The following is a 23,032-nucleotide window of genomic DNA, read 5'->3' on the forward strand; positions in this document are numbered from 1 at the left end:
AACTAGCAGTTTTAATATACTCCCAAGATCAATCTAGCCTTTCCCTCCTGCCCTTAAAGACATTTAAGTCTCTTAAATGTCTCTAATCTATCAGCAACTACCACCACCCTGGTGGTGTGTGTGGGTGGGTGTGTGTGTGTGTGTATGCGCGCACGTGTATATTAGTCATAGTCATACTTTATTGATCCCGGGGGAAATTGGTTTTCGCTACAGTTGCACCATAAATAATTAAATAGTAATATGTAAATTATGCCAGGAAATAAAGTCCAGGACCAGCCTATTGGCTCAGGATATCTGACCCTCCAAGGCAGGAGTTATAAAGTTTGATGGCCACAGGCAGGAATGACTTCCTATGACGCTCTGTGTTGCATCTCGGTGGAATGAGTCTATGGCTGAATGTACTCCTGCGCCCGACCAGTACATTATGTAGTGGATGGGAGACATTGTCCAAGATTGCATGCAACTTGGACAGCATCCTCTTTTCAGACACCACTGTCATACATTCTCGCCCCCCCCCTCCCATATACTCCCCTCCAATTACCTTAAAATTATGCCCTCTTGCATTAACTATTTGTGACCTGAGAAAAATGTGCTGGATGTCCACTCTATCTTTGCCTCTTATCATCTTCAGACATCTATCAATTCACTTCTCTACCACCTTTGGTCCAAAGAGAAGCCCTGGTTCACTCAACCTTTCCTCCTAACACATGCCCTCTAATCTAGGTATCATGCAGGTCCTTGGCAAATATCAGGTAACTTTTGAATATGATGGTCATCTGGGAATAAAGGATAGAGATTTGATGGATAATGCACAGGACCAACTCTGGTTTTGGGATAAGCTCAAGAGTGGTGTACAGGAACACCCTGGGTTCTGACAAGGCTCTGTTCCTGTGAACTGTTTGTAACTTGGATAGTCCACAACTCAGAAATCCAGCTGCAAACCCAGTTCCCACACAGCCCAACGACAGCCATCGAATCCATTCCATCATTCTCCCAAACACTTGCATGTACTGTATGTACAGGCTATGCACAAATCGGGCATTAGTAATCTGAGTGAGAATCTGCAACCAACTTCTGATTCTGGTCCAATCACTGACCAGTTTGTAAAAAAAAAATTGTAAGTCTATTGCTAATAGCTTTGCTGATTTATACTAATATTTAAATGTAAATCCAGTGAATTGACAAACTAAGCTACAGTTTAAAATGGAGGGTGACCTATTTAAGTAGAGTTGATTGTTTCCTCTCAGTATATTATGTATCTTTGAAACTGACTTCCTCAGAGCAATGGAAGCAGAGTCTCAGTAAGTACATGGTTAAAAGTTATCAGGGTTCAGTGGGAATACTCATAGAGCACTACAGTGCAGAAGCAAGCCCTTCAGCCCACCTGGTCCATTCCAACCTGATCTTCTGCTGAGTCTCATCTACCTGCACCATATCCCTCCAAACCCCCCTCATCCATGTCAGGATCTACCTCATCATGACCTTGCACCTTATAGTCTACTTGACTGGATGTTCTCTGCAGCAGTCAAACTTTATTCTCTGCGCAACGCACACAACAATGCTGGAGGGCAGGTGAGGCAGCATCTATGGAAATAATGAATGCTTCAGGCCAACAGCATAGTGGTTCGCACAACACGTTACAGTGCAGGAGACGAGAGTTTAATTTCCACCACTGCCTGCAAGAAATTTATATGTTCTCACTGTAACTGCGTGGGTTTTCTCCAGATCCTCTGGTTTCTTCTCAAAGTCCAAAGACATACCAGTATTGTAAATTGTCCTGTGACCAGGCTTGGATCAAATCATGGGATTGCTGGGAGAATTGGCTTGAAGGGCTGGAAGGACCTATTTAGATGTCATGAAATTTGTTTTGTGGAGGCAGTACAGTTAAAAAATAAAAATTGCATTAAGTTACAAAAATAGTGTAAAAGATAAATAACAATCTATATTCTGTTATGTTTTAGCTTGTACTATATCTGACAGGGACTCTGACTCTAGCCTTAGACTTTATGACTGTTTTCCATCTGTCTACATACACCTCCCACGAATCAGTCTGTAGTCTTTTCCCTGCCTACACTGCCATCTAGTGTTCATCATTGGCAAATGTGGATTCATTTCACTTGATCACTTCAACCAAGCCATTGTAATAGATAACCACAGCTGTAGTCACAACACTAATAAATGTGATATCCACCAAATGCAGACCCTCAACCTGATTCTCCTTGCATTTGATCTTCTGCCTATTAACCAATATAAATCCAGTTAATTCATTAAATTGTGACTACGTATCATTAATGATACTTTCTATAAACACAAGAACTAGGAGCAGAGGGCGGCAACCTAGCCCATGAAGCCTGCTCCGCCATTTGATGAAATCGTGCTGATCTGTCCATGGACTCGGCTCCATTCATCTACCTTTTCCCCACAATCCTGCTATGCAAAAACCTATCTTACTGCGTCTTAAATGTATTCAATGAGGTAACCAATACTTCTCTGCCAAAGAATTTCACAGACTATTTTCTGGGAAAGTTTACTGTCTTAATACTTCACCATCCTAAATCTATTCCCCAAATTTTAGGCTATAGTGTATCACCTAGTTCAAGTCTTGTGTACCAGCGGAAACAGTGTTCCTGCCTCCATCTTGTATATACCTTGTCATAATTTTATATTTCTGAGATTCCAGCTAATTTTTCTGAATTATAGCAAGTACTGTCCTGTGTTTCCGTGTATCTGTGTCTCTGCACCCTGTCTGACCCATTGAGTTCCCCCAGTGTTTTGTATGTTACTCCAGGTTTCCACTATCTCCTTAATCTATTGCATATTGTTTAGATTTTGCAGATTAAAGCAGAGTATACAGCGTGGAGGCAGCTTAGCACAACAAAGTATACATTAACATAAAGCTGAAAGTGCTAGTTGTTGACCTAGAAACTGAGGTGATGGTGTGGTGCTGAGAGCTGCTCTAGAGATTGTCAACATTTTCAGGTTGCTTGGCATCCATGTAGCCTCTCCTGGTCCTGGTAGTGATCAAGAAAGCACATCAATTTGTACTTTCTCAAGCATCCGAGAAAATTCACAAGATTCTCTCAAACTTCTACACCATATAATGAATCCTGATAGGTTATATTTCAGCCTGGTAAGGGAACTAGAGCAACATACAAAAATCTGGAAGAGCTCAGTATGTCAGGCAGCATCAATGGAGAGAAATGATCTGTCTATATTTCAGATCACTGAATGCTCTTGACCCAAAACCTTGACTGTCTCTTCCCCAGAGATCCATGAAACAGTCATTAAAGATCTTCACAGCCATTACAGGAAGTATGTGGAGACTTTGGAGAGGGTACAGAAGCTGCTTATCAGGATGCTGCTTGATTTAGAGTATATGAGCTATGAGGGGAGATTGGACAAACTGTTTTCTCTAGAGCATCACAGTCTGAGAAGAGGCCTGATAAAAGCTTATAAAATTATAGAAGGTGTAAGTCGGGACCTATTCCCTGGGGTAGAAATATCAAATACTAAAGCCATGTATCTAAGGCAAAAAGGGAAAGATTAAAGGAAATGTGTGAGCCAAGTTTCTTTTTAACAGTAGTGGGGTGCATGAGTGGGCAGCCAGTGAAGGAGTTGGTGGAAATAGATATAACAGTGCTGTTTAAGAGGCTTTTAGACACAGGGAATGGAGGTATATGGACCATGTGCACCAGGAGTGATTTAATTTTATTTAGCATCATGTATGGTACGGACATTGCAGGCTGAAGGACTTGTTCTGTGCTGTGTTGTTCTATGACAGACTGATTTTTGACCTACAGCAAATTCAAGGGTAATAAAGTTGAGACCTCACAATCTACCTCATTATGGCCTTGCACTTCCTCTATAACTGTAACACTTTATTCTGCACTCTGTTATTGTTTGTTCTTGTATTACTTCCACGCATTCTTCTCGCAAATTGCTCTGTGGGTGGTTTTTCACTGTGCCTCAATACATGTGACAATAAACCAATTTACCAGATCATCTGAAATCCCATTGTGTAGTGGCACAGATTTAAGATTAGCCTTGCAGCTCCTGCTCTCAATTCTTGCCTTCTGATTTATATGCAAGTTTATTTTCTGTTGTAGTATGTTACAAAGATGATTTTTTTTTCCAGAAAGTGGACACGCATAATTTAGAAGACCAGACCTCCCCTGGCCATGACACTTTATTGATCTACAATTATGAAGGAGATGGTTCTCTAGCTGGATCGATCGACAGCTGCAACATCATCGAGGGTGGATTTGAAACTGGAGATTCCTACTTGGACAACCTGGACCTGAAATTCAAGACACTGGCTGATATCTGCACAGGCAAATTGGAGATCCAAGAATCAACTGTGTCTGTTGATGCTCCAGTTCATCAAGAAATCGTGAAGGGACAGTCCGTCTCCTCCAGTTCAGTGGGATTGCAAGCAATGAATATAATTCCTGATTCGACTCTAAGGAGGAAGAATTATGTTGTGACAACCACAATAAATCCTGTGGTAGACATGGTGCCTCTTGCTGCCAATCAAGCTTTTGACCACCAAAATATTGTAGTGACTAATCAAGCTAATACTATCCCAAGAAGGATTAGCATCATAGAGGATCCTAACATTGCCCACCAAAACATTGTCATGACCAAGATGGTAAATGGTGGAGCTGAAGTGATTCCAAATATGATCATTGACCCTTCTGTTGCCCACCAAAATGTTATAGTAACTGAGCAGTTCAGCAACAGCCCCAGAGGGAACCCAGCAATGATTTTCAACCCATCTGTCACTCACCATAATGCTGTAGTGACCAATGTCATTGAAGGTGGCACAGGAGGCATGCAAGGAATGATCATCCAGCCACACGCAGTCGAGAAGAATGAAATGCTGACCAAGTCTATTCATAAAGGAGGCTCCCAGAGCACACTCTCTGATTCATCGTTGGACCACATCCCCACCATCCACAAAAATGTCACACTTAAGAAGTCGGTTAAGTATGGCATGGAAGGGATGCAGAGCAGTACTCTTCCCAATGAAGAAGTGGTCCAGAAAACCAGGGTGTCCCGCAGATCTGTTACCTCCTCTGACAATGACGTCCACACGTCAGTGACGAAGGTAACAAAAGTTGTGCAGGTAATGCAATAATAGGCAATTCTCCACATGCAGATGACGAGTTTCAAGATACAGAGATAGTTCTGGTATTTGAAAATATCCGGATACGGCTGTTGATGCACAAGTCTAACAACAGCTATACTATTTTCCCAAAGGTGAAATTAAAAAGCTTCAAAATGGAAGCTCAAACAATATATTTGGATTAACACATTTTATATCTACACAAACTATTAGCCTGTGGATCATCATATTCAGAAGCTGGACAAGGTGTCGGATGTGCAAAAAAAAATAAGACCAATAATGTCTGAACTGTTGGAAAAGTTTAAAAGTGAGAAATTTTCCTTGAAGATTAAAAAAATCATGAATATGAATGGGCTGTACGACTCTACAATTCTATGAATACAACTGCACTTCACTGGGAACATTAAAACATCATGTAACTGCTTGCTTTCTAGGTTTGCTTCTGCATAATATGAACCACTTCAATTCTTAAAGAGAAATTTCAGTTCTCTTATTTGCTCATGTTGATATTCACAAAAGCAAGAGTATAAATTCCTGAGGGAAATTTTAACTAGTTTGTGCCATGAAAAGAAAACTGTCTTGTGTATATTTGTAGAGGAATTTAGCAGGTTTCAACAAAATTGTGTTTCTTCCAAATTAAATGAAGCATTCCGGAGTTACTTTTTAATTAAGTCAGCCCTAGTTATGTTTAAAATTGTCACTTTCTGAGGGAGAACTGTATCCATTTTTCACGGATTGAAAATTCAGGGATTCAAGGAAATGGTTAATGCCTGTTTTCCCAGGTTCAAAGGAAGAAACACTGGAGATTGATTAATCTGGACTTTCACTCAAGAGCTAAGACCCAAATGACGGGCCAAAGTGTGTAGTGTATCACCATTTAATTTTGTGATCAGCAATTTTGAAAGAGGACTCAATGGGGGAAAAAATACTAGTTAAGAATGTGACAGAGTTCTGGAACTCACTGCCTTAAAGGTTTGTGAAGACCGAAATGTTGTCACATGCGGAAAAGCACTGAAAGTTTTTTAAACTAAACCTTTGAAAGTGGAGTAAGTACAGTAATGTTATTTAAATGAGCAGTGAGGTATTCCCATACTGAATGTAAGCTACCACTGAATCACTTAAATTGATAGCGATGGAGATTTAATAAATGCTCAGATCAAATACTATTAAACAGTGTAAATATTTACAGCAACAAAATGTATTAACAATAGAAGAATGTGCAAATACACATCTGTTTTATCTGCTTTGTATGAAACTGATTTTCAACAGAATATTGCATGTGGGGAAGGACAATAAGGCTATTCTGCAGTTATTAGATACAAATCATACTCACAGCAGCAGTTTTTAATCTATATAAAATGCCAAAAGCATAGAGACAGAAATGTGGTGGAAATACTGTCTGAGACTGAAGATTCACCATTGGAGCTGGGAAAAATTAGAAGTAGAATTTTTGAGGGGGGGAGAATGAAGAGAACAATGGGTTCTGATAGGATGACACTCAAGAGAATGATGATGAATAGTGGTAGCAGGGACTTGTTAATCACAGCAGGTGTAAATAAGGGGAAATGATTGAGAGAGAGAAAGCCAGGACATTTTTTTCTACAAATGCATTTCCAAGACGTAATGAACTTTTTCTTGTTTGTCATTAAGGTTCCTTATTGTGATGGCTCCAATGTGCCATATTGTTTAATAAGAGAGGTTTCATTAGTACAGACCTGTTATAACAGACCATTTAGTTTAGACCCAAACAGTTGCATTTTATGATATAACTGCCTGATTCCTGAAAATGACTCCAAGATTGAATGGCTTGTCATATGAAGAGCATGTGATGGCTCTGGGCCTGTCTTCACTGGAATTCAGAAGAATGAGGGGTGACCTCATTGAAAACTATTGAATGGTGAAAGGCCTTGATAGAGTGGATGTGGAGAGGATGTTTCCTATGGCAGGAGGGTCTAAGACCAGAGGACACAGGATAGAGGGGAGTCCTTTTAGAACGGAGATGAGAAGGAATTTATTTAGCCAGAGAGTGGTGAATCTGTGGAATTCTTCGCCACAGGCAACTGTGGAGGCCAAGTCTTTATGTATATTTAAGGCAGAGGTTGATAGATTCTTGACTGGTCAGGGCATGAAGGGATATTGGGGTAAGGCAGGAGATATTCACTGAGAGGAAAATTAGATCAGCCATGACTCTGGGCCAAATGGCCTAAATGTACTCTTGTATCTTGTGGTCTTATGGTGATCCTTCAAAATATTTTGAAGAATGTATGTATAATCTACAGATAAAAATAAAGTTATCAAAACATTAGTTACTGAATTATGAGAATTATTTTGTGTATTTCAGTATTGAACATCTAGTATTGACTGAAAAGGTTATAATTTCAGTTTCTAATGCTCATCTGGCCTCCTTTCTGCACTAAACTACTTACAACACTAAATCTCTTCACTTCAATCATCTTTGCCTTCCTCTCTCCATTACTCGCTCTTCCCTCTTTTTCCCTCTTGCACCCTTTCATCCTGTCCCCCTCCCATCACCTCAATCTCTGAAATCATAACCAGTACTTTGCTCACCCCATCCCACAAACCTTCTCCGTCCTCTCCCCTCCCCACCCTCTCCCCTCTGTCACGTCCCCTCCCCACCCTCTCCCCTGTCACCAACCCCTTCACCTCCTCTTTCACTCCTTTCCCTGTTCCCTACCCACATCCTTCTCCCCTGCCATCTCCATTTCATCTTTCCTCCTCCCCTCCTTCCCCAATCCTTTGTTCACTTCTTTCCAATACCACCCCACAACAGATCCCTGTTCCAGACACACACACCCTCACTCCACCCAGCCCTCAACCCACTCCCTCCCTCCCACCAACAAAAGCCCTTCTCTCCCTATTCTGCTGTCAAATTCTCCTCATTACTAATGTATCTCTCATCTCACTCAACTCTCCTCCTCACTTGCCACCACTCTCCCCTTTGCCTCCCTTCTTGCCAGTTCCTCCACCCTCCTCAATGCCATCTTTCCCCCACATCCCCCCCACCTTACTCCCACATCCCCCTTCATTGGCCATCTTAACTCTCCTCAACCCCACCCTCTTCCATAGTCTCTCCTCCTCCCTGTCTTCTTTCTGTATCCTCTGCAAATACATGGCGCCTCCATAGAGAGAATTAAGTGCACCAAGTTCCTGGGAGTTCACATCACTGATGACCCGCCTTGGTCCTTATAATCAACTCCCTGAACAAGAAGGCACAGTAGCACCTCCACTTCCTAAGAAGATTGAGGCAAATAGGTCTCCCCCACCCCCCATTCTTAACTGCGTTGTACAGGAGCACCATTGAGAGTGTCCTGACAAGTTGCATCTCCATCTGCTGTGGGAGCAGTCGACCATTGGACCAGAACGCTGTACAACGGACTGAGAACAGCTGGGAGGATCACAGGGGTCTCAATTCCATCCATCAGACATTTCTCAGGAGCGCTGCCCGCATGGGGCCCTATTGATGAGTAGGATCTTTACTCAATGCTCTTGGACTTTCTACCATCAGGCAAAAGATACGATGCATAAAAACAAAAACTGTCAGGATGGGAAACAGTTTCTTCCCCAGAACTCCCTACTGCCTACTGCCTACTCCATTGTATTCAAAGTGTCACTGGTTAATCTGATCCACACCTTCCAATATTTAAAATGAAGGTACTTTAGTTATTTATGTGTGATTCATCTGTAGATGTTATCCTTGCCTTCATAAGTTATTGTGTGTTCTGTGTACTACTATGCTTCACACCCTGGTTCAAAGAAAATTTGTCTCCTTTCTATATACATTATATGGTTATATTATATACATGCATATAGTTCAATAATAATAAACTTCACTTACTCCTTTCCATGTCCTTCCTCCTGCTCCCTCCCCGCGCTCGTCCCTATCCCCACCCTTTCCATCTCCACTTCCCCACACTACCCCTCAACCCTTTCCCACTACCCTTCCCCACCCCCTACAACTCCAACTACACCTCTCCCCTCCCCGCAGTCTTTCCGAGTTCCTCCAGCACTTGATGAGGATTAGACTCCCCCACTCTGCACTCCCCTTCCCCACCCCTCGACGACTTTTCACCTTCACCCCTCCCTTCCCCATTCGTCCACCCCAACTCCCCTCATTCATCCCCCAGCGTCCCAACCTCTCCCCTCATTCCACTCCCCGCCCGCACTCCCACCCTCTGCTTCTCCTTTTCCATCTTCCCGATTCCTCGAGCCTCCTTCCTCTCACGTCACTCTCCAGCCCTCCTCCACCCCCTCGTCTCCGCCTCCGCCTCCGCCTCCGTCTCCCTGCCTCTCCCCAATCCCCTATCAGCACCTCGTGTCTCTGCCCATCTGACTCATGGGGTGGAGCAGTCGCGCAGGTAAGGTCTGGCTGCGCTGTACGTGCTTGCGCAGAGTAGCGGGCAGTGGACGCGAACACTGGGCTGGGACGATGTTCGGGCGACCCTGCTGGAGACGAGCGGTTCTTATCAGCGTACTACTTTTACTGGTGAGTACAGACTTATCCAAAAGTTTCTGAAGTGTCCTTTAGTATAAGATTAGAGTTTGTGGTTACGCCTGTGTTTTAATCTATGGCATCTACACTGAATTCCTACAGCTCCCTCTTTCCCACAACTTCCTTCTCTACATCTCCCAGTTTGTGAGTGGACCTTTTGCTTTTATAGCGATTAGATTAAATCGGTTTCCTGCTGCTTGTACCTTTTTTTTTCTAAAGTTCCTGGGGTTGTTTTAACAATCAAACCTTAGCTTTCTAATGGAAGGTTGTATTTTGGACACTCAGCCTGCATCTGACTAATGCAATAGACGTGACGTTTTCTCGGGTGAAACTGATGGTTTCCAGGGCTACCTCACCCGATGAGAGAGAGGGAGGGGAGTCAATAAAGGCTTGGACTGTGATGATTGGGGCCATGCTACATTTTTTTTTAAATGGGGAGCTGTCAGGATTGTTGGATTTCCAGAATATCAGAATGGGGCGAGGAAAAGACGTGACGGCAGAGGCTTGGGAGCAAAGGTTGTTGAAAGGCAAAGTTTTATCATTGGCATTAGTCAGTACTTTATTTTACTTTATTGTCGCCAAACAATTGATACTAGAGCGTACAATCATCACAGCGATATTTAATTCTGCGCTTCGCGCTCCGTGGATTACAAATCGATAGTAAATATTGAAAAATAAAAATAACAAATCATAAATAGAAAATAGAAAAGGGAAAGTAAGGTAGTGGAAAAAAAACAGAGGCAGGTCCAGATCCGGATCAGGATCTGTTCAGCAGTCTTATCACAGTTGGAAAGAAGCTGTTCCCAAATCTGGCCGTACGAGTCTTCAAGCTCCTGAGCCTTCTCCCGGAGGGAAGAGGGACGAAAAGTGTGTTGGCTGGGTGGGTTGTGTCCTTGATTATCCTGGCAACACTGCTCCGACAGCGTGCGGTGTAAAGTGAGTCCAAGGACGGAAGATTGGTTTGTGTGGTGTGATGTGTCTGCAGCTTCTTCCGGTCTTGGACAGGACAACTTCCATACCAGGTTGTGATGCCCCCTAGAAGAATGCTTTCTATGGTGCGTCTATGAAAATTAGTGAGGGTTTTAGGGGACAGGCCAAATTTCTTTAGCTTTCTCAGGAAGTAAAGGCGCTGGTGGGCCTTCTTGGCAGTGAACTCTGCTTGGTTGGACCAAGTCAGGTATTTGTGATATTGACCCCGAGGAACTTAAAGCTTTTGACCTGTTCCACTTGCGCACCACCGATGTAAATTGGGTTGTGCAGTCCGCTACTCCTTCTGAAGTCAACAACCAATTCCTTCGTCTTGCTGACATTGAGGGATAGGTTATTGTCTTCGCACCATGCCACCAGGTTCTTAATTTCCTCTCTGTACTCAAACTCATCATTACCCGAGATACAGCCTACAATTGTTGTGTCATCAGCAAACTTGTATATTGAGTTTGATGGAACCTTGGCTATGCAATCATGGGTGTACAGTGAGTACAGCAGGGGGCTGAGTACACAGCCTTGTGGGGCACCGGTGCTCAGAGTGATTGCAGAGGAGAGCTTGTCCCCTATTTTTACAGCCTGAGTCCTGTCTGTGGGGAAGTTGAAGATCCAGCTCTAGATCTGAGTGCTAAGGCCCAGGTTCTGGAGCTTAGGAATCAGTTTATTTGGAATGATGGTATTAAAGGCAGAGTTGTAGTCAATGAAAAGGAGCCTTACGTATGCATCTTTATTCTCCAGGGTTTTCTAAGGAGGAATATAGGGCCAGAGAGATGGCATCTGCCATTGACCTGTTGCTCTGGTAGGCGAATTGCAAAGCGTCGAGGTTGACCGGTAGGCTGTGGTTGATGTGTGCCATAACCAATCACTCAAAGCACTTCATAGCAATTGACGTCAGAGCCACAGGTCGATAGTCATTCAGGCATGCCACCTTGCTCTTCTTCAGCATCGGGATTATTGGTGCCTTCTTAAAACACAAGGGGATCTTAGACTGAAGCAAGGAGCAGTTGAAGATGTCAGCAAACACTCCAGCTTGCTTGCTTGCACAGGCCCGGAGAGCCCGTCCTGGGATGCCATCTGGGCCCGTCGCCTTCCTTGGATTTATCTTCAGGAAGGCCCTTCTAACGTCCTCGGTGACGATGAATCTCGATGCCACCAGGTCCGGTTCATCTGGAGGGAGTGGGACACTCCTCTTCTGTTTGAATCTTGCGTAGAATATGTTAAGTTCATCAGGAAGAGATGCGCCACAGTTATTGATACTCCCAGCCTTTTCTTTGCGCCCAGTGATCTCATTTAGACCCTGCCATAGTCTACCAGCATCCCTCTGGTGAGCCTGGGCTTCCAGCTCGGCTCAATATTGCCTCTTGGCGCCCTTAACGGTTTTCCAGAGTGGGGGATGGGACTTGAGGCAGTCACTGGGTTCAAATTACTTTTCAACTGTGGTAGCTATAGGCTTATTATTGACAAGTATACTAAGAAAAACTTGTCTTGTATACTGTGTATACAGATCAATTAACTATAGTGCCTTGAGGTAAAATAAGATAAAACAATAACAATGCAGAATAAAGTGAAAAAGCTGCCAAGAGTGCAGTGCAGGTTAATAATATGGTGCAGCACAGTATCATGTCAGATAGCTTAACACTGTCACAGCACCAGAGACTCGATTCCACCACTGCCTGTAAGGGACAATGTGAGTTTAGATTATGGAGAAGGCACACAGTCCTCTTTTATTGTCATTTAGTAATGCATGCATTAAGAAATGATACATTATTTCCTCCGGTGTGACATCACAAAACACAGGACAGACCAAGACTGGAAGAACTGACAAAACCACATAATTATAACATATAGTTACAACAGTGCACAATACCATAACTTGAAGAAGACGTCCATGAGCACAGTAGAGTTCAAAGTTTCTCAGATGTCCCACATCTCACGCAGACGGGAGAAGGAAGAAAAACTCTCATCAGAAAAGCTCTGCACAGTTTCCTTCATGTGCTACAGTTTCTTCACAATTCCAAAGGTGTATGGGTTTGTAGTTCAATTTGTCACATCGTACAACCAGCCTCCCTTTCAATGGCATAACGACGTGGGCGACAACAGGAATTTGCTTCCAGATGAGCTCAGTGTCTTTTATGCTTACTTTGACCGACAAAACATGGACGAATCATCACAAACTCCCACAGCTGCTGATGATCCGATGTTTGTAGTGTCTGAGGCTGATGTACAAGCAGCTTTCAGGAGAGTGAATTCACAAAAAGCATTTGACCAAGACTGGGTATCTGACTAAGTACCAAAAATCTGTGCTGATCAATTGGCTGGAGTATTCACTCAGACCCTTAACCTCTGGCTTCGGCTGTCTGAGGTATCCACCTGCTTCAAGCATACATCGGGATGCTCTTTATTGATTTCAGCTTGGAATTCAATACCATCATCCCCTCAAAACTAATCAATAAGATTCAAGACCTTGACCTCAATACCTCCTCGTGCAATTGGTTCTTCCATTTCCTCGCCTGCAGACCCCAGTCAGTTCAGATTGGCAACAAGATCTCCACCACAATCTCCATCAGCACAGGTACGCCACAAGACTGTATTTAGCCCCCTGCTTAACTCACTTTACACTTGTGACTGTGTGGGTAGGCACAGCTCCAATGCCATATTCAAGTTTTAACAATATCACTGTCATAGGCTGAATCAAAGGTGGTCATAAATCAGAATATAGCAGGGAGAATGAAAATCTGGCTGAGTGGTACCATAACAACAACCTCCTAATCTCAGCAAGACCAGGGAGCTGATTATTGACTTGAGGAAACCAGAGGACCATGAGTCAGTCCCCACTGGCATTTCAGAGGTGGAGAGTGTCAGCAATTTTAAGTGCCTCTGTGATGTAATTTCAGAAGACCTCCCCTGGGCCCAGCACACAAGTGCCTTTACAGAGAAAGCACAGCGATGCCTCTCCTTCCTTTATAAGTCCGCGAAGGTTTGGTATGACATCTAAAATTTTGACATGCTTCTATAGATTGTAGTGAGAGTATATTGACTGGCTGCATCACAGCCTGGTGTGGGTGCACCATTGCCCTTGAACGGAAAATCCTATAAAAAGTAGTGGATACAGCTCAGTCCATCACAAATAAGGAACTCCCTGCACATCTACATGAAATGCTGTTGCAGGAAAACAGCATCCATCATCAGGGACCTCCACCACCCAGGACGTGCTCTCTTCTCACTGCTGCCATCAGGAAGAAAATACGGGAGCCTCAGGACTCTCACCACCAGGATCAGGAATAGTTATTACCCCTCAACCATCAGGCTCTTGAACCAAAGGGGATAACTTCACTTGTCTGTCATTGAAATGTTCCCACAACCAATGAACTCACTTTGAAGGACTCTTCATCTCGTTTTCTCTCTTTTTTTGTATATGAGTTTGTTGTCTTTTGCAGGCAGGTTGAATGCCTAGTTGGTGCAGTCTTTCATCAATTCTATTATTGTTATTCTTATTATTCTGTTTTGGATTTATTGAGTATGCCTGCAAGAAGTTGAATCTTGGGGTTGTATATAGTGACATGTACGTGCTTTGATAATAAATTTAGTTGAGCTCTGTTCACACTTGCTGCTGGTAAAGCAGCCAATGTAATCAAAGCCCTCACCCACCCCAGACATGCTCTCTTATCCTCTTTTTCTGTCCCATTTTAGACTCCCTTACCCAGGGTAAAATGACTTCTTTTTCCCAGGGTAAAGAAGTTTAAAACTGGCGGAAATGGGTTTAAGGTAAATGGGCAAGGCTTTTATGTAGGTGGTGGTGCATGTTTGGAACAAGCTACCAGAGGAAGTGATAGAGGTGGGTATAAATTATGTTTACAAATGGATAAATCAGTTTATTATTGTCACATACTAAGATACAGTGAATTTTTTTTCCTGCATGTTGTCCATGCAGATACTTTGAGGTAAAACAATAATAGAATGCAGAATAAAAATGTTAGTTACAGAGAAAGTGCAGTGCATAAAGACCATAAGGTACGATGTCATAACTAGACGAATTGTGAAGTCAAGAGTCTGTACAGAAGAACTGTTCACTAGTCTTAACAGTGGGATAGAAGCTGTTCTTGAGCTTGGTGGTCCATACCTTCAGGCTCTTGTGCCTTCTGCTTGATGGAGGATGAATAAGAAAGAATATCCAGGGTGTGTGGTCTTTGATTATGCTGACTGCTTTATTGCAGCAGAGAGAAGTGTACAGTCTGTGGAAGGGAGGCAGGCTTCCGTGATGCCATTCCACATCGTTATGCTTCCTGTGGTGCATCAATTTAAAAATTGATGAAGTTCAAAGAGATTGTGATGCCAAATTGATGTACACAAATTATGAAGGGTACAGGAAGGGTAGGAAACTTTTTCCCTGAGCAGGAGTGGAAAATCTAGAAAGCACAGTTTTACAGTAAGGAGTTAGAGGCCCAGAGGAGAAATGAAAATTTTCACCCAGATGGTGGTTGTAATCTGGACTGATCTGCAGAATCTAACTCTACCACAGTCACAGGATACCATGAGCCATCTTTCGCACGGCTGTGGACTTGGTTCTGATTGCATGTCTTTCCGTACTGCCCCTTTTTATCTTCACTGTCTGGTATAATTCGTGTTTTGTGTGTTGTCTGTGCTTTGATGTTGCTGCTGGCAAATTTTTCATTGTACCTGTACCTCACCATATTTGTGCATATGACAATAAATTCGACTTGACTTGACATAAATGCCCTGTCTGACGCAATCGTGGAGACAGGTACTCTCTCAACATTAATCGAAACAAGCACCTGAACATAGAACAATGCAGGCACTTTGGCCCACGATGCATCTTTTATCCTATTCCATGATTAATCTAAGCCTTCCCTCTTGCATAGCCCACTAATTTTCTTTTATTCGTGTACCTAAAAGTCTCGTAAATGTCCCCAATGTATCTACCACTGCAAAACCCCAGCAGTGTGTTCTATGCATGCACCACTCTGTGCTTTTAAAAAAAAACTACCTCCCAAGTCTTCCCCACATCTCCCCACCCCCCAAACTTAAAATTATGCCCTCGTTATTTTAACCATTTCCACCCTGGGGTTGAAAAAGGAGCTGGCTGTCCACTCTACCAATGCGGCTTGTTATCTTATACACCTCTATCAAGTCACCTGTCATCCTCCTCCATTCTGAAAGTTCCTCATAAGCCATGCTCTCTACTCTGAGCAGTATCCTGGTGAATCTCCTCTGCACCCTCACTAAAGCTTCCACATCTTCCTACAAAGAGGCAAATAGATCTGAACACACTATTCCAAGTTTGGTCTAGCCAGAGTTTTTAAGTGCAACTTTACCTCACAGCACCAGCTCTTGAACTTAGTACCCTGACTAATAAAGGCCTTCCTTTATCCATGATACACCCTCTTAACCACCCTATCAACCTGCTGGCAAATTTGAGGGAAGCTATGAACTTGGACCCCAAGATCCCTCTATTCCTCCACACTGATAGGAATCCTGCCATTACTCCACCTTCAAGTTCAACCTTCCGAAGTGTATCCCTTCACCATTTTCCCAATTAATGTGTTAGCCAAATGAAACTGTAGGCAGAGTGGGTGAACTTCAGAGTTTTTGCATGTGTGCTGGCTGCCAACTACCTGTATATGCTCACCCACTTGGCAACATTTTTCTTTCATTATTGGTATGGGAGTTGGTCCTTAAACCTTCCTCTTTATTCTTGCACTCTGCTGACTGGCTGCTTTTCTTTGTGTAGCTATCAGCTAACACCTTCATGGAATCTCATAGAATTTTTTGAGGATGTAACTAGTAGAGTGGATAGGGGAGAACCAGTGGATGTGGTATATTTGGATTTTCAGAAGGCTTTTGACAAGGTCCCACACAGGAGATTAGTGTGCAAACTTAAAGCACACGGTATTGCGAGTAAGGTATTGGTGTGGGTGGAGAGTTGGTTAGCAGACAGGAAGCAAAGAGTGGGAATAAACGGGACCTTTTCAGAATGGCAGGCGGTGACTAGTGGGGTACCGCAAGGCTCAGTGCTGGGACCTCAGTTGTTTACAATATATAAAAATGACTTGGATGAGGGAATTAAATGCAGCATCTCCAAGTTTGCGGATGACACGAAGCTGGGTGGCAGTGTTAGCTGTGAAGAGGATGCTAAGAGGATGCAGGGTGACTTGGATAGGTTGGGTGAGTGGGCAAATTCATGGCAGATGCAATTTAATGTGGATAAATGTGAAGTTATCCACTTTGGTGGCAAAAATAGGAAAACAGATTATTATCTGAATGGTGGCCGATTAGGAAAAGGGGAGGTGCAACGAGACCTGGGTGTCATTATACACCAGTCATTGAAAGTGGGCATGCAGGTACAGCAGGCGGTGAAAAAGACGAATGGTATGCTGGCATTTATAGCGAGAGGATTTGAGTACAGGAGCAGGGAGGTACTACTGCAGTTGTACAAGGCCTTGGTGAGACCACACCTGGAGTATTGTGTGCAGTTTTGGTCCCCTAATCTGAGGAAAGACATCCTTGCCATAGAGGGAGTACAAAGAAGGTTCACCAGATTGATTCCTGGGATGGCAGGACTTTCATATGAAGAAAGACTGGATGAACTGGGCTTGTACTCGTTGGAATTTAGAAGATTGAGGGGGGATCTGATTGAAACGTATAAGATCCTAAAGGGATTGGACAGGCTAGATGCAGGAAGATTGTTCCCGATGTTGGGGAAGTCCAGAACGAGGGGCCACAGTTTGAGGATAGAGGGGAAGCCTTTTAGGACCGAGATTAGGAAAAACTTCTTCACACAGAGAGTGGTGAATCTGTGGAATTCTCTGCCACAGGAAACAGTTGAGGCCAGTTCATTGGCTATATTTAAGAGGGAGTTAGATATGGCCCTTGTGGCTACGGGGGTCAGGGGGTATGGAGGGAAGGCTGGGGCGGGGTTCTGAGTTGGATGATCAGCCATGATCATAATAAATGGCGGTGCAGGCTCGCAGGGCCGAATGGCCTACTCCTGCACCTATTTTCTATGTATGTTTCTATGTATTTTGCTCCTGGCCTCAGTATACTTACATGTACAATACCATCAGAAAGATACCTGACATACCATGAAGACAGCAGCCTGTGCCACCTTGTATTGGTGTGATTACTACATCTTGGAGCATGTTCTGACAGCTTTGACTTGCCTTTTGACGTTTGATAGCTGACACATGGGACTAAATAAAAATCACCATTCAGAGATGAGATCATTCAGCCCCTCTATTCTGATCTGCCATTTTCAAACCTCAGTTCAACTTTGCATAGAATAGTACAGCACAGGAACTTGGCCTTCAACCAACAATGTATGGGCCAAATGGTCTAATTCTGCTCCAATATCTTATGGTCTTGAATGCAATGCTGAATTAAACTAATTTTTTTTCTACTTGTACATGATGCATATCATCCCATTCCTTGCATTTTCAAGTGTCTAACATTATCTTAAACACAACTATTGTTCTGCTTCTACTATTGCCCGTTCCAGGCACCCATCATGCGTGTGCGTGTGTGTTGTATTTTTTAAAAAAAGCTTTTCCCTCAATTTCCCCTCTCACCTTAACTGCATATCTTCTTGCCATAAATACTTTCTACTCTGGGTGTGGGGAGGAAGAAAAGAGATTCTGACTGCAAGGTTGAGCAAGATGGAGCTTTTTTCTACCCTATTAATGCCTCTCATGATTTTATAAACTTCAATGGGGTCTCCCCTCGACCTCAGTAGAAAACAATTCAGTCTGTTATTTTAGCTCATTCTATCTAATCCAGACAGCATCTTGATAAGAGAGAGCACATAACAGAAGCAAAAAAAAACTGAGTGGGAAGTTAGAGGATTGGGAATCTTTTTAAAAACCAACATAAGGCAACGAAAAACAAATCGTAAAGAAGGAAAAGGTGGAATACAAAGGTAAGCTAGCCAATAATATTAAAGAAGATACCAGAAGTTTCTTCAGGTGTATAAAGTGTAAAAGAGAGGTGAGAGAAGATAATGGCCACTGAAAGATGTTGCTAAAGAGATAGTAATGGGGGATAAGGAAGTGGCAGACAAACTAAATAAGTATTTTGTGTCAGTGTTCACTGTGGAAGGCACTAGTGGTGTGCCAGAAGTTCAAGAATACCAGGGGGCAGGAGTGTGAAGATGTCATTACATGACAGAAGGTTCTTGGGAAACTGAAAGGTCTGAGGGAAAATAAGTCAGATAGTATACACCCCAGGGTACTAAAAGAGGCAGCTGAAGGGTTGTGGAGGCATTAGTAATGATCTTTCAAAAATCACTAGATTCTGGCATGGTTCTGGAGGACTGGAAAGATTTAAATGCACTCCATTCCTTAAAAAGGGAGAGAGACATAAGAAAGGAAATTATAGGCCAGTTCTCACTGGTTGGGACGATATTGGAGACAATTATTAAGGTTTGGTTCTGGGGTACTTGGAGGCTTATGATAAAATAGGCATGGTTTCCTTGAGGGAAAATCTTGCCTGACAAATCTGTTGGAATTCTTTCAGGAAGTAACAAGCAGGATAGACAAAGGAGAATCTGGGTTTTCAGAAGGCGTTTGACAAGGTGTCATACATGAGGCTGGTTAACAACTGAAGTGTCAATGGTGTTAAAGGAAAGATACTAGCATGGACAGAGCATTGGCTGGTTGGCAGGAGGCAAAGCGTAGGAATAAAGGGACCCTTTCCTGGTTGTCTGCTGGTGACTAGTGGTGTTCCACATAGTGCATGTTGAGACTGCTTTTTACATTCTATGTCATTGATTTAGATGACAGAATTGATGGTTTTGTGGCCAAGTTTGCAGACAATACGAAGATTGGAGGGGCAGATAGTTTTGAGGAAGTAGTGAGGCTACAGAAGGACTTAAATTAGGGGAATGGGCAAAGAAGTGGCAGATGAAATATATGGTAAGTGTATGGTCATGCACTTTGATAGAAGAAATAAAAGGTTAGACTATTTTCTAAATGGAGAGAAAATTAAAAATTCCAATGCGCAAAGGGACTTGGGAATCCTCTTGTTGGATTTCCTGAATGCTAATTTACAGGTTGAATCAGGTGGTGATGAAGGCAAATGCAATGTTAGTGTTCATTTCAAGAGGACTAGAATATAAAAGAATATATGTCGAGGCTTTATAAAACAGCGGTGAGGCCTCACTTGGAGGACTGCAAGCAGTTTTGGAGCCCTTATCTAAGGAAGGATATGCTGACATTGGAGAAGGTTAAAAGGATGCTCACAAAAATGATTCTGTGATGATATGAGGAGTTTTTGATAGCTCTGGGCCTCTACTCTGAAATTCTGAAGGATGAGGGAGGATCTTATTGGAACCTATCAAATGTTGAAAGGCCTTGATAGAGTGGATGTGGAGAGGATGTTTCCTATGTCGGGAGAGTAATACCAGAAGACACAGACTTAGAATGAATAGTGGTATGGCCATTTAGAATTGAGATGCAGAAGATCTTCTTTAGCCAGAGAACGGTGAATTTATGGAGTCTGTTGCCACAGGCAGCTGTGGAAGCCAAGTCACTTGGTATATTTAAGGCAGAAATAGATAGATTTTTGATTAGTCAGGACATGAAAGGATACAGGGAAAAGGACCGAGATTGGAGCTGAGAGGGAAAATGTATTAACCTTGACGAAATGGTCCGAATGGCCTAATTCTGCTCCTGTATCTTAAGGTGACTACCCTATCTATAACACTCATGATTTTATCCTCCTCCAAAGGGTCATCCTTCATTCTCCAAGGAAGAAAACTCCTTAACCTGACAAACCCATCCCTGTAACCTAGGTGCTCATATGGCTTATATGCCTTTAGCACTTCCCTACCCATGTGCTTGTCCAAGTGTTTTTTAAATATTTTTATTAAACTTGACCTCACTCTTTTCTGCATTGAATGCCGTTTGCCATTCAGTGTTGTGAATCTGTGATTCTTGTGGAGCATCTTCAGTGATTTGTTTGTCTGTGAAGGGGATGCAATATTGGATCTCCTGTTAGGAAACGAATTAGGGCAAGTGACAGAAGTCTGTGTAGGGGAGCACTTTGGTTCCAGTGATCATAACACCATTAGTTTCAATTTGATCATGGACAAGGATAGATCTGGTCCTAGGGTTGAGGTTCTGAACTGGAAGAAGGCCAAATTTGAAGAAATGAGAAAGGATCTAAAAAGCGTGGATTGGGACAGGTTGTTCTCTGACAAAGATGTGATTGGTAGGTGGGAAGCCTTCAAAGGGGAAATTTTGAGAGTGCAGAGTTTGTATGTTCCTGTCAGGATTAAAGGCAAATTGAAAAGGAATAAGGAACCTTGGTTCTCAAGGGATATTGCAACTCTGATAAAGAAGAAGAGGGAGTTGTATGAAATGTATAGGAAACAGGGGGTAAATCAGGTGCTTGAGGAGTATAAGAAGTGCAAGAAAATACTTAAGGAAGAAATCAGGAGGGCAAAAAGAAGACATGAGGTTGCCTTGGCAGTCAAAGTGAAGGATAATCCAAAGAGCTTTTACAAGTATATTAAGAGCAAAAGGATTGTAAGGGATAAAATTGGTCCTCTTGAAGATCAGAGTGGTGGGCTTTGTGCGGAACCAAAGGAAATGGGGGAGATCTTAAATAGGTTTTTTGCGTCTGTATTTACTAAGGAAGCTGGCATGAAATCTATGGAATTGAGGGAATCAAGTAGTGAGACCATGGAAACTGTACAGATTGAAAAGGAGGAGGTGCTTGCTGTCTTGAGGAAAATTAAAGTGGATAAATCCCCGGGACCTGACAGAGGGTTCCCTCGGACCTTGAAGGAGACTAGTGTTGAAATTGTGGGGGCCCTGGCAGAAATATTTAAAATGTCGCTGTCTACGGGTGAAGTGCCGGAGGATTGGAGAGTGACTCATGTTGTTCCGTTGTTTAAAAAAGGATCGAAAAGTAATCCGGGAGATTATAGGCCGGTGAGTTTAACATCAGTAGTAGGTAAGTTATTGGAGGGAGTACTAAGAGACAGAATCTACAAGCATTTGGATAGACAGGGGCTTATTAGGGAGAGTCAACATGGCTTTGTGCGTGGTAGGTCATGTTTGACCAATCTGTTGGAGTTTTTCGAGGAGGTTACCAGGAAAGTGGATGAAGGGACGGCAGTGGATATTGTCTACATGGACTTCAGTAAGGCCTTTGACAAGGTCCCGCATGGGAGGTTAGTTAGGAAAATTCAGTTGCTAGGTATACATGGAGAGGTGGTAAATTGGATTAGACATTGGCTCGATGGAAGAAGCCAGAGAGTGGTGGTAGAGAATTGCTTCTCTGAGTGGAGGCCTGTGACTAGTGGTGTGCCACAGGGATCAGTGCTGGGTCCATTGTTATTTGTCATTTATATCAATGATCTGGATGATAATGTGGTAAATTGGATCAGCAAGTTTGCTGATGATACAAAGATTGGAGGTGTAGTAGACAGTGAGGAAGGTTTTCAGAGCCTGCAGGGGGACTTGAACCAGCTGGAAAAATGGGCTGAAAAATGGCAGATGGAGTTTAATACAGACAACTGTGAGGTATTGCACGTTGGAAGGTCAAACCAAGGTAGAACATACAGGGTTAATGGTAAGTCACTGAGGAGTGCAGTAGAACAGAGGGATCTGGGAATACAGATACAAAATTCCCTGACAGTGGCGACACAAGTAGATAGGGTCATAAAGAGAGCTTTTGGTACGTTGGCCTTAATCAAAGTATTGAGTATAAGAGCTGGAATGTTATGATGAGGTTGTATAAGGCATTGGTGAAGCCGAATCTGGAGTATTGTGTTCAGTTTTGGTCACTAAATTACAGGAAGGATATAAATAAGGTTGAAAGAGTGCAGAGAAGGTTTACAAGGATGTTGCCGGGACGTGAGAAACTCAGTTACAGAGAAAGGTTGAATAGGTTAGGACTTTATTCCCTGGAGCGTAGAAGAATGAGGGGAGATTTGATAGGGGTATATAAGATTATGATGGGTATAGATAGAGTGAATGCAAGCAGGCTTTTTCCACTGAGGCAAGGGGAGAAAAAAACCAGAGGACATGGGTTAAGGGTGAGGGGGTAAAAGTTTAAAGGGAACATTAGGGGGGAGCTTCTTCACACAGAGAGTGGTGGGAGTATGGAATGAGCTGCCAGACGAGGTGGTAAATGCGGGTTCTTTTTTAACATTTAAGAATAAATTGGACAGATACATGGATGGGAGGTGTATGGAGGGATATGGTCCGTGTGCAGGTCAGTGGGACTAGGCAGAAAATGGTTCGGCACAGCCAAGAAGGGCCAAAGGGCCTGTTTCTGTGCTGTAGTTTCTATGGTTCTATGGTTCTATCCTTTATTATCAAGCACTATCATTGTTAAAAAAAAATCTGGATTGCATTGCTTCAAGAATGTTTTAAGTCTGCCTTCATAACCAT

At 43.0% G+C, this 23,032-nt stretch overlaps 2 protein-coding genes across 2 annotated transcripts in view; both read left to right on the forward strand.

Moving 5' to 3' along the window:
- The window catches only part of LOC140197607 (desmoglein-2-like), a 73,314-nt gene extending 65,917 nt beyond the window's left edge, over positions 1–7,397 (forward strand). Inside the window, exon 16 of the mRNA XM_072257818.1 lies at positions 4,136–7,397. Coding sequence (XP_072113919.1) covers positions 4,136–5,137 — 1,002 coding nt within the window. The 3' untranslated portion in view covers positions 5,138–7,397. The remainder of the gene's footprint in view (positions 1–4,135) is intronic.
- A 2,111-nt stretch (positions 7,398–9,508) lies between these two features.
- The window catches only part of LOC140197614 (desmoglein-4-like), an 81,039-nt gene continuing 67,515 nt past the window's right edge, over positions 9,509–23,032 (forward strand). The window contains exon 1 of the mRNA XM_072257831.1: positions 9,509–9,629. Within this exon, the coding sequence (XP_072113932.1) occupies positions 9,573–9,629 (57 nt within the window). The 5' untranslated portion in view covers positions 9,509–9,572. The remainder of the gene's footprint in view (positions 9,630–23,032) is intronic.

The sequence above is a fragment of the Mobula birostris genome, chromosome 1, assembly GCF_030028105.1.
Source record: "Mobula birostris isolate sMobBir1 chromosome 1, sMobBir1.hap1, whole genome shotgun sequence".
In the NCBI taxonomy this organism is placed as follows: domain Eukaryota; kingdom Metazoa; phylum Chordata; class Chondrichthyes; order Myliobatiformes; family Myliobatidae; genus Mobula; species Mobula birostris.